The following is a 12,615-nucleotide window of genomic DNA, read 5'->3' on the forward strand; positions in this document are numbered from 1 at the left end:
TGCCCGGCGCGCCCCGATTGAGTGCGAGAGGCGGCGGCGCGGGGCTGTGGTGCGAGGGAAAGGCCGCTGAGGAGAGAGGGGCCGTCCGGGGCGAGGGGCTGTGCCGGGCCACCGCCGGCTCCGGGCCGACCTGCTGGGAACCGAAGACCGTAATTACATCCACGCGCGAGGGCCTTTTTTGTCGTTTATATGACAGCTAACGGCCGCAGAGCCAGGTAGGCTGGTGTGAGCCGGCCTCGGACAGCCCTATCCTCTGTGGAGGGACCTGCTGAAGAAGTAAATGCATTTGCTTCTGTCTAAAAATACCTTTTCTCACACTCCATTTGGTACCATCTTGATTTTTACAGTAACAAACACCTCAGGTTTGTTTCCTTGGTTATGCCCTCAGGGTACGTCCTACTTGAGGGATAAGTTTTTATTCCCAATGGCTATAACCAAGTGTTTAAAAAAATGAGAGCTCAAGACTTGAATTTTAATGGTATATGGCTTAATTATGGTTCTGATGCATTAATCCTATCAAAGTCTTTTTAAAAAATCACAAATTGGAGGGGAGGAATGGAGATTTTTTTGGTAGATGTAAGTAAGCGTGTAGGGCTATGAGGATCTGACAAACAGCAACTTTTTCTGGAAAGGATGTTTCTCCATTTTTCAAAATTTTTAATGGAAAAAAAAGACTGAAGGCTTCTTCCACTGAGAAAGAGCTTTATCAAATTAGAGCTTAAATTAAGGAAATCTACATAGTTGGTTTAGGGCACAAGACTTGGATAATTAGTACTGGTACAATTAATTTTTGTGTTGCCTGACATACAAGCTCTATTGAAATGCTTCATTTGAACAAAAGAAATCTAGCGGACTGCTGCTCAGAGTGACTATTTTTGTAGTTAACGTCTTCTTCTTTTTCAACAGGAACCTTTACTTACCAAAATGAGACACAATCTGGTGTGTCAGACACCTCCCACTGTCACTGTTCATGTGAAATCGAGTGCATCCAGATCACATCAGCAAAAAAACCTTATTAGACTAAAGCGGCCTACTTTTAAAGACCATGAAGAAAACTGGGAAAAAAAGGTTCCTAGTCATAAATATAAGTGTCCAAAGGGACCATGTCTAGTTATTCAGCGTCAGGAAATGACAGCTTTCTTTAAATTATTTGGTGGGTTAATAATGACAGATATCAATGTATTGACTGAACAGTAGAAAACTATTAAGCACTTGCTTAATAATGTTTTCTAAATTCAATAATTTGGGGAGTGCTTTTTATACTAATGGCCATGTTTTGTCTAAATGCATTTTGTTATTATATTTTACTGTACAAATATTTAATGCTTAAGTTAAAAATACAAGAAGGGCTACCAAACTGATGAAAAGTAGCTTTTTAAATTAAAAATGAAACCCAGGTGGTATGATACTTCCTTTTATGATCATTTCTCTTTCCTTTCTATTTTCTCTTTTGCTTCAACAAATAACATGTGAAACAATGTATGTCTTGATTTACACAAGGCTTAAAAAAGGCTGGACACCCAGTCTTACAAACGTTATTTATTGTGGGAATAATCATTTGGGGGGGGGGGAAGTGGAATGTTAACTAAATCTGAGGAGTTGTAGCATCTCTTTTGCGTTTGTGGCTCTTTCATATAGAGTTTTGTATTTATTTAATTTAGTGAAGAGATTAACAGTGGAAGATTGCATGTGGGTTCTATTTGAACCTTGAATACAGGAGGGAATCAGAGAGAGTTTGTGGTAATCCTGCTATAGTACACAGTACACATTATAGTGTTCACAGACAGTGATGCACTGACCACAAATAATCAAGCCAGTATTGCCTTATATAGGCTGTCAGGTAATCAAGGTGCAGAGATCTCAACAGTCTATAGTTCATCAGAAATAATGGTATGCTATTAGATGGAACCACTCAATGCAGAAAGAAGTTACATAAATAGAAAAAATACTGGTGATTTTTCACCTTCACTTGCTATTACTGAGAATGAATGAAATGCAGTCACTAGATTTTCCACCTTGCCTTTCTGGTAGTTTGTCGTCTTTTGTAGCTTAAGTTTTTTCATACCTAGTCTCTTTCTCCCCTCAGTTTCTCTGTTCTCTACTGCTGTGTCTAGCTTCTTTCATTTGGTTTAATAAAAGGACCATCTGTTATTTATTTACTTACAAATACTGTCTAACAAAAACAATTTTGGAGTTTGAAATGCTACAGCTTTCTTTTGTTGCAGATGATGATCTTATCCAAGACTTCCTTTGGATGGACTGTTGCTGTAAAATTGCAGACAAGGTAAGTGTATTTCCTTCTTTATTAATAGAACAGATACTGGGTGAAAAATCTGCCCTTAGTGACTTGATACTGTAGTGCAAATACAGACCGTAATTTTTTTCTAATGTGTTCATGTGGAAGCTTCAAGAAACTCAATTTATACTTTCCTCATTGATAAAAATTATCAAAATATCTTGGTGCAAATAAATGTGTGAAGCATTTTAGGAAATTATATACTGGAATAATATATTGATACTTCATTTTACATTTTAAAACAGTATCTCTTGGCAATGACTTTCGTTTATTTCAAGAGGGCTAACTTCACAATCAATGAGCATACGAGAATCAATTTCTTTGTCGCTCTGTAAGTACTTTTAAATTATCTGGGTTTATTAGCATAAACTTTGCATTATTTTATTCCTTTGTTTATGCCACTGATAGTTATGATATATGATGAGACTTCTTTAATGAATTTGTAGTTTTTTGGTTCCTATATGAAGTATAGAAACATAATCTACATACTATATATAAATAGTGCAATTCAACATTCTTCCTCTGATGACCGCATGTGTAGAAGGTTGAGCAGCAGCAAGGGGACATTTGCGTTGGTGTAGTGATGCACAGCACGGCATTCTGCCTACCAAGCTGTAAATCTGTGAACTTTTTTAAGCATGACAAGAAACATATGCAGGACAATACATGGCTCCTGTTATAAGACCCTATTTTATATCTCTGCCAGCCTTTAAGTCATTTGTACCGAGATGTTTCATCATGATACGCACCTCGGGAGTAACATTTTATTAAAGTCTCTGTCAACATGATTTGAGTCAACTGTAAAAATGTTGCTAGAGAATTTCTAAGAACTGTTTTGAACAATTCTAAAATGTCTATACTTGGAAACAGAGGTGCAGTCAGGAATCTGTCTTTCCCAAGTCTATATAATCTCTCCATATTGGGCTATACCTAAGAGAGATTCAGCATTTTTTTTCATAGTGTTATGGTGCTCAGGTCATCTTTTCCCCAACAGCGTTTCTCAGCTGCTCTGATTTGCACCCTAGAGCAGGGAGAAAGATGGCTGTTTATTCTTTGTAAACGATATTCTGGGTAGCATCCGCTCAGCATGGAGGAGGAGGCTGTCTGACTCCACACTGATGGGAGAAAAGCCAGGCCAGAAGAGCGAGAGGATTAGAAAGGGACAAAGGGTCTGCTGAGACTGGGACTAGAGAGAATATTGGGGTTAGGAGCAAGTCAGAAAATTGTAGAGGAGACTAAAAGTCATCATTTTTTCAGGTATGATTTACAGGAGTTTAGTATTAGGTTGGATCTAGAGGAAATAAATATTTTCCTGTTGTCCGAGAAGATGACCCAGAACCAAAAGTAGCACATAGTGAAGGAAGGGAGAAATATGGACATGAAAAAAATCATTTAAGGTTTTCATTTATACATGAAAGTAAACCTATATTCAGTTGTTTGCTGCTAATTTAATGTGAGCAACATAATTTTCCAAGAGTAATTTAAACCCATGCAGTAGAAAATGTAAAGTGTTCATGAGATTCATAGGATTGTGTAAGATAGTTTCAAGCTTTATTTGAAGAATCAGACAGAAATTGTTCATTTTAGTGCAAGGATATCTTGCCAATTTGGAGAAAGCTGTCAGGATATGTTAGTTCTTGCATACCTACTAATTTAGGAGACTCTAGAAGTTTTTATTTACCCAAAGGATACATATAGAACTTTCTGATCAAGAAAATACCGTACTCCAGAGAGAAGGCTGTATATTGTTAGCCATTTTTCTCACAATACTAGGAAAAAGAACTACTTCAATATTATGTCTTTTAATGTTAGAAATCATACTAATATAGTGATTTAAGACTGAACAACATTTACAGACACAAGCATATATATATATTTGAAGGTATCTGGCAAATACAGTTGAAGAAGACGATGAAGAATCAAAGTATGACATTTTCCCATGGGCTTTGGGAAAAGCCTGGAGAAAGCTCTTCCCTGATTTCTTAAAGTTAAAAGATCAACTTTGGAGTAGAATTGACTACAGGGCTATTGTAAGCAGACGCTGCTGTGAAGAGGTAGGGAGGGTTTTAATATCATAGATGCTGAAACTACAACAATTAATACCAGCTAATGATCTAGCTCTATACAAATGATGTCTTCCCTAAACTGCGTAGACAAACCATGGGAAAGAAAAGATGCAGCTAAAATGTCACGGTCCATTTATCCACCATGAATTTTTTTTTTCATCTGCATTTAAAATACATTATTTGAAATTATGTTTTTAAGGTAAACTAGAATATTTTACATTGCACTACTGTTAAAAGTGAAGTATTTATTGACTAGAATCTTTCTGCTTTATGCAAATATTTGTATTTAAAATTTACCATTGGTTGTTTCGCTTCATTCACTTTAGAAATAATCGTGTGTGTGTGTGTTAGCTTTACAAATTATAAGTTTGTACACAAGTAAAACCTTCAAATAAAAATCCCAGCACCTCAGGTGAAATTTTAATCACTTCAAAATTAATAATATAACTTCAATTGACTTTTTAACATAAGGGTTTTTCACTGCATTTAAAAAAACTCAGGACACACTTTTAACGTTCTCTACTATTAATGCTGTGTTACAACTCTCATTTTTCAAACGTATCAGGAAGGAAAAAAGACATTCCTCACCTTTCATGTGGAATGTATCTGTCTGAAAAAGTCCTGTCATGTTCTAAGAACATAATGTTTACCACAGCTGGTAGAAAAGAAGATCTCATTTGCTCTAGAACCCCATCACTGGGGATGGGATTAGATGCTTATGGGAAAAGTACCAGAAACAAGGGAAGCGTGGAATGGTTTTCCCAGCATACCCTCCCAGCTTCCAACAGTCAAAACAGTTCAGTGATGTTGTGAACCAGAAGATCCAACTAATTTATGTTTAGGAGTTAGTAAAAGACACCATCTTCAGTCCAACAAAGGACGAGCTGGTATTTCTGATGATTCACATGGCTGTACAAGGCTGTAAACTGTTTCAACATCTGATTCAGAACTGTTTCCCTTATTTGGGCCTAAGGTAGAAAACTCCTTAGTGAGACAGAAGCAGATAGATAATAGATGATACCCATTTCAGCTAGGTAGTGTTAATTCTCTGCCATCCATTAATTGGATCCCTTGTTTTCAGCTGTAAGTTTTCCCATAGTTTTTACGGTTTCTGATGTAATGTCTGTTCCAATAGGTGATGGCCATTGCTCCAACACATTATGTATGGCAGCGAGAACGTTCTGTGCACCACAGCGGGGCTGTGAGAAACTACAACGATGCTGAAGTACAGCTGCCCCGAGGACCTAGTGCTACTCCTACAGACTGCTTGCTTTGTGGTAAGAAAGGAAGATTTGTACGACTAGGATTATCATCATCTTCCTCCTCATCTACTGGCACTTTGGAGATGATGGAATTACGTTCATCCCAGAATTTGAAGGACACCTTTCCAACTGAAAAAATGCTTGTTGACTCTCCTTTTTATTATGCCCAAGGTATGGTTTAATATTGCAAATAATTTTCAATTAGTTTAGGCAACTGAGGCCATATTTGCCCTTCAGACTACTGTGTCCTTCTTGGTATGGCAAGACACACTCTCTGTGTGAGCCACATCCCTATTACAAATGCAGTTACCTTGGCAGAACTGTCCTTTTACTGCCATAGCTTCATTTTCGTTTTCACATCTTGTCTCTTGACTTCCTGGAAGTACCAACTGCTTTACATTCTGAGTCTCTTCAAATTACCTTCATCTACTATGGGAGATTTTGGGATGTGTTCATCTATTTAGGCATTTATTACCATACTTGCATTATAAATTAAATTGAGAATCCTATTTTAAACACTTAGGATTGGCTAGAAGAAACAGTAAAATTACTGGTGTGTGTCACGTGAGTTAAAACAGTGTACGTTACATGAGTTAAAGTGCTTTTGTTGAGAGTGCTGTTTTTAGAAAGGGCAGGCTGCTCAGTTGCTGTCATCATATGGATGACATACGTCACAATTCACATTTTCCTTTAAGTCCATCTCAATTGTCGATGGAGTTTATACAAGATTTCTTTTCAAGATTGGGGTACAAATAGAAAACAATACAAGAATTCATTGTGAAAATCATTTTATGTAGTTGAATCTGTGCATGTTAATCTACTCAAAATAGTCCCCTGAGCCTTTGTATGAGAAGTCTCCATTCCATACAGCAGTTAGGGGGCAAATGTTCATTGTTTAATTTATTATTAAGAGTGGAACACACTTGAGATGTGAACTTTCTGGGAGAGCTGTATAAGGCCTTAGTCTCCAAAGATACCTTTATGCAAATAGCCACCCCAGCGTTCTTAGTATATTTATTTAATACAGGGTTAAAGTTGTTTATAGCTCTATTTTTCATTTGCATATGCTCTCACTAATATCCACATTTTCACTATTATAGTAGGAGCGTGCTTTTCACAGCTTCAGTACAACTATGATTCTCAAGGGATCCCTCAACTTGGAAAAATTTGCCATTTGAATCTTCCTTGAGATACAGAACAAGTCAGGTGTCTACAACATGTCATTTCATAAATATAATGTGTTAAACCACCACATGTATATATGGAGACTTACATGAGGCCCTAAAAGACTTCATTTTAAATCTTTTTTTACCTGAGAGATGTCGCTTTTCATATCTGACCGAGGTCAGAAAAAATCGTGTTTATTTTGACTGTTTGAGAATGATTTTTATATCTATCTATCTATAGTAAAGTTCACAAATAACTGGGCAACTTTAAGCATGGGTGCTGGAAATGAACCAAAGCTATACCTGTCAACAACTGGTCTTTTTCTTGAAATAAGCACAGCTTTATCAAGAGAACAAATTCGGTGAATTTCAGTTTCTCTTAAAGCTGTGCTTGAAGAACATTGTTCTTAAAGAAATTGATAGCCACCAGTTGGTAGCTGGTGATGTCAGGAGCTGCTTCACTTGCATTTCAAAGGGCAGACTTTGATCCATTATTTTCTTATTACATTTTTCTTTCTCCTTATTTCTGTTAGACTGTCAGAGCCTGTCCAGCAAAAGGAGACGAGGCAGCGCCTTGAACCAAGACAAATCCATGGATTGGTTTACAAGCAATGAAGAATGAAATACACCCGATGAGGCAGAAACATGCTGTGCTCTGCAGAACAACCTCTGTTGCCTTGCAACACCATATCTGATGATTCTCTTAAAACTTTTCCCTTTAAGTAGTAGGTGGGATTTCAAACTTTACAGGCAGTAGAAATCAAAGCAGTCATTAGTTAAAAGTTACACAACTTGCAAAATGTAGCAGCTACTTTGTAACATTTTATTTTATTCTGATACAATACTCAAATTAGCAGCTAACACATCTCAGCAGCATCAAGAAAGCAGCGGTCGAAACTTTCTCAGCTTGGTAAGGAATGCTAATTAAAAAACAAAACAAGTTACTACTACAGTATTTGAACATACAGTGATTATTTTATTATTATAAGTTTTGTGATTTCATGATATAGTAACATGTCAAATGCTAGTACAAGAAATAGTATTTTTGAAAATAAAAAATATCACTAAACATTTAAGATAAAAAAACATTTTCCAAGTGTCTCACCTGAATGAGCTTCCTGCCAATAAGATGGTCTAGCAACGTAAGGCACCGAGCAGTATGTTTCAGCATTGTCAGAAAGTGATTCTGTAAGAAGTAAATTTTTTTAATTCTTTCCAACGAGTTTAAAACATACACGCAGACTAGAGTTGCCAATGTGCATGGATTATTTTTCCTTGACGCAGTTTGATTTTCTTTTTCCTTCTGTTAAAGTTCTTTGTGTCACCTATCAGTAGATTTAGACCTCTTTGCTCTACTATGGATTTTGCAAATCTATATTAGTATAAGGCATCTTTTTTGGATTTGCCAGAACAGCAGGATTATGAAACAGAGCACATTGGTAACGTTTCTTCTTGTGGAATCCTTAAGCCCATCAGGGTCCTCTAAAGCAGCAACAGCATGAGTACAGAGGACTGCATTTTATTAAAAAGTAAAAATTTAAAAACAGTAGTAGAAGGGCAGTCGTGCTTTACTTGTAGACTGCAATTTATTTTCTACTTAGTCTAGATTTTTAATAAGATATTTAAATAACCGTTAATGTATCCTATTTCAAACCTGACAAGCTCTAGGCTGTCCAGAAGCTTGCCTATTCTTCACAACAATCTTGGTTGACCTAAGAAAAAAAATACTGCCTCTTCCTTCAAACTTTGCCTTCATTATATCCTTGGAGTATCAAATTGCAGTAACAGGGTATCTCATCAGCAATAATGTTCTTACCATTGTATTCACTTTCTTTAAGAACTACTTGATCCTGAACGTGGATTTCTTCACATTCCTTTTGAGGCTGCTCTTCAATATTTTCTTGAGTTTCCATCATTTGGCTTGATTTGCCATTCTTGAGTTTAGCAGGGAGTACCAACCAATTTCTGTGAGTTACCTCAATGATCCTTTCACACAAAAAAGGGAGCTTGCAGGTCCGTATTCTGTCTAAAAGGTCAATAACCTGCGTGATGCTTTTGAAGAAATGCAAAGGATAAAGTAGTATTTTGAAAACTCAAATCGTATACTTAGTCTCAATTCTACTGCCTTTGTCACACTCTTTACCTTTGAGGTTACAGAAGTCCTTCAGGGTAAAGGAGCGAGCAACCTTACTACTGAATTGGAAAACAATGCAGTCATTTTGAGGATGTCATTAAGTGCAAACTTCCACTGACCATAACGAGACCATTCCCAAAGTAAAGGCCAAAGGATTCGGCCAAGTGTAATGTATATTGAGTGCAAATCCCTAAAAAAAATTACACTGCGGGGGACGGGGAATTCTGTTAAACATTTAAAATATATATCCAGCATTAATAAAAAGATGTTTGATTTTGTAGCAATATTAGGTGATGCCTGAATAAATGCATAAGTGCTAGAAGTAAATACTTACTTTGCTAAGTACACAGCGCACACACCACCCTCTTTCAGACTTGGGTGTACAACAGGCAGAGCAGACTGGGGGTTAAGCATATCCAGAACTATCTGCAGGAGAAAGGTACAAAGATACATATGTTTTACTGGTAAATATTAGTATATCTATCATTTTTTTTCCATAACAACAATGCTTGAAAAAACAGCATTTTCAGGAAAATGAATGCATACAACAGCAGCATGTAATCACAAACCAGTTTTATTATTGCCTCTCAAAACCTTAGAGAAACCTGAGGTCCACACATTTACAAAACAAAGTCTTTGTTGCTTCCAAATGAACTTCTATTAAAACAGCAAGTAATATTTCATCAACACAGCAGTCCTGTGTTAACGTTAAACCTCCTACTAATTAAATTCCATAATACTGACATTAATAAAAACTTTTAGAAGACTACATTTACTAGCACCTTTGGACATCCAGTTTACAAATGTAAAAAAAAATATAAATGTTCAAGTGCATCTTTATAACGAAAAGATCACACTACAGTCTTGGTATCTAACTTGCTGTTTGTTTTAAGATTTGGAAAACTTCTGTCCTTGGCAATTTATCCATCTTCTGCTAGAAAACTAGTCAAACTGTAAAACAATGGCATATGCAATATAAGACCCTTCCTGTAGATTGTTACTTTTAAAGTTTTAAAAAAGTTATATTTTTATGCTATATATTTTATTTCTTTGCTCAAACAGTTTAGCACAATTGCTGTTTGTTTAAAGCATTAACGTAAGTACTTTGTCTGCTTTACAAGGAAGAGTGGTTAACATCTAGCTGTTTTACCCAGCACATTTCCCTTAACAAAATCTGGACAAGAGAGCGAGCAAGAGCGTTCCTTACTGTAAGTTGGACCTTAGTTACATTGTGCTTTCTATATAGCTGATAGCAAAGTGTTTACATATTTTCAATAAACTTATGCATCTTTCTTAAAATTAATGTTTGAAATACATGCCGTAGATACAAAAATACCCGTTTCTCCAAAATACAACAGAGTAAGTTTGTCTTTGCTTACAAGACAGCCGTGATTAATTGTAGTATTTCTGTACTGTAGCCATATCACTCTTTCATTTGGGAACCTGCAACTGAAACCTTGAAAATATTTGTAATCTGACAAAGAAAAAAATAAATCACAATGTTTCTTTCATCGATGAAGATCCGATTCTTTTTTCTCCTGTTAAACTAGGCTTGGGAATCCTGTTGCGAATGTGTTTTAATGTATCTAGAAAAGGTAAATGTCAAATGGGCAGGATTTTTTGGACTTACTGCATCAAGTGCTATAGATTTCATATCCGCAGCAGCTGTTGAAATGTCTTTAAGAATGAAATCCACGTTATCCGGCCACTCTTCCGTGTGTCCTATTTCCCATGCAGCACGCCAGTGCCTGTAATTCTTCTTAGCTAAATTATGATGATCATCTCTGATTTCATAACTTATAACACGTCCTTTAGGCCCAACTGAAAACAAACAAGAGGCACTAGACTTACTACTTTCATCTACAGGTGAAATAAAGCAACGTTATAGTAGTTCGAACTGTTCCTAAGATGTCCTCCCAAAGTAAGTCCTGCCACAAAAGTCAACTTGAGCATCTGTGGCCCTGTCAATCTATGATTCTTCTGCTATAGCTACCACAGGTTCCAGCCAAGAAAGCTGCAAGACTGGTCACTACTCACAGATGCTGACAGACAGTGACTGCTTCTGTTGTTAATAAGATTTGAGACTAATGGTTTTAATTTTTTTTTTTTTTTTCTTTTTACAATCCTCATTTTTACAAAGGTTTGCTGTTTTCCATGCATAGTTCTTTCTCCACCTGTCCGTTCGTAAGGATCACTGCTCACTGATCTCAGACCCTTAGACAAGTTTGCAAGTGTACTCTTTGATTTACACAGGCTTGTGTTGTTTTCCTGTTACTGTTTGTAATAAATTATTTTATTATTAAGTATAAATTTACTATCCTGAAATTTTCCATGAGTCCAATACACAATGTTTTTCATAAAGGAAGTGTTACCAGGCTATCTAGGTACAGACAGCAGCGTGTGCATTGCTGTGTTATTCTACCCTTGTATTACTCCTAATTTCTCAAGCCTATCACAGCATTAGCTTCTCCTTCTCCTTGGTGCTTTTTAATGGGCACAGACAGCTTTCAGCCATCAGCAGCTCAGTGGGTGACGTTCTGTGACTTCTTAAGCCATTTTTTTAGGTTGGAGTCACCAAGGTCCTTCCATCACCTATGGGTTCCCACTATGAATCCATTCAGAAAACTGAACAAAAGGAGGGATGGATGGGTTGGGTTTCTCGGCAGTCTCTCCCTGATCTCCCCAGGAGTAACTTGTACCCATTACCCGTCTGAGTGACTCCTTGTAAAAAGGGAGTCTCCATCTTCTGGGTAGCCACCCTTTAAATCCTGGAACATGGTGATAAGGTCTCCCCTAGGCCTTCTTTTCTCAAGGATGAATAAGTCCAGTTCTCTCAGCCTTTTCTCATATGGCAGGCTGCACTGCTTCTGTTTTCTAAAACCAGGTGCTCACCTGCTCTCGACAGGAACAAGGTCATAGCGCCAGACCCGCTGCCAGCTTCCAAAACAGTGTCTCCCGGGTGGATATCCACCATCATTAACATAGCACTTACATCCTGCAGGTGAGAAAAACACAGCACATCACTATTCTTGGAAACTAAGGGTGACATTCGGCCAGTGACCTCTCAAGTCACCAGCCGTCCCAGTGAGCAGCCGGTACCTTGGGGTAGGCGATGGTGGGCCCCCGCGGCATCAGCAGCACGTATTCCTCCAGCGAGGGCCGCCTCAGCAGCAACCGCGCCCCGGCCGACGTGCGCAGCACCTGCCCGGGCAGCTGCCCAATGATGTCGTGGTGAGGCAGGATGCCACCGGGGCTGGCTAACACCGAACCCGCCGCCAGCCGACACAACAGCTTCAGCGTTGTGTTGTGCTTTCTCCGCACCTCCGCCAGCGCCAGCTCCCCGGCACGGAAAGCGCCGGGACGCGTTCCTGCCGCTTCAGGAGGCACCTGAGGGGCGGTCGCCACCTCCTCCTCCTCCTTCTCCTTCTCCTCCCCAGGGGGAGCATGAGGGGCGGCCGCGCACCGCCCCACCGCCGCAGCTTCCTCCGGTGGCAGCAGCCGCCTCACCCGCTCCAGCGGCGACAGCGACGTCTCCCACGCCCGCCTCCGAGGCCTCCCACCCACGGTCGCCCCATGAGCGGAGGAGGCGGCGCGCCGCAGCCCACTCCAGACCCTCATGAGAGGAATAAGCGGGAAGAGACGTTTAACGGTCGCCCCCGCGCGCGCCGATGACACCCACCCGGCGTCATCG

General features: G+C 38.7%; 2 protein-coding genes across 2 annotated transcripts; one reads left to right on the top strand and one right to left on the bottom strand.

Annotated features, from left to right (window-relative positions):
- Nucleotides 1-83: 83 nt before the first annotated feature.
- SPDYA (speedy/RINGO cell cycle regulator family member A) lies at nt 84-7,477 on the top strand. Its single transcript, XM_074578926.1, has 7 exons — nt 84-276; nt 907-1,153; nt 2,226-2,284; nt 2,542-2,627; nt 4,179-4,350; nt 5,498-5,795; nt 7,324-7,477. Exons 2-7 carry the CDS (start codon nt 925-927, stop codon nt 7,410-7,412), a joined length of 933 nt encoding a protein of 310 aa, XP_074435027.1. The 5' UTR covers nt 84-276; nt 907-924; the 3' UTR covers nt 7,413-7,477.
- On the bottom strand, nt 3,834-12,615 carry TRMT61B (tRNA methyltransferase 61B). Its single transcript, XM_074578925.1, has 7 exons — nt 12,024-12,615; nt 11,817-11,919; nt 10,555-10,745; nt 9,259-9,350; nt 8,607-8,842; nt 7,896-7,976; nt 3,834-7,710 (listed from the first exon to the last, which is right to left on the bottom strand). The coding sequence occupies exons 1-7, from the start codon at nt 12,540-12,542 to the stop codon at nt 7,667-7,669; spliced, it is 1,266 nt and encodes a 421-aa protein (XP_074435026.1). The 5' UTR covers nt 12,543-12,615; the 3' UTR covers nt 3,834-7,666.

The sequence above is a fragment of the Larus michahellis genome, chromosome 3, assembly GCF_964199755.1.
Source record: "Larus michahellis chromosome 3, bLarMic1.1, whole genome shotgun sequence".
Taxonomy (NCBI): Eukaryota; Metazoa; Chordata; class Aves; order Charadriiformes; family Laridae; genus Larus; species Larus michahellis.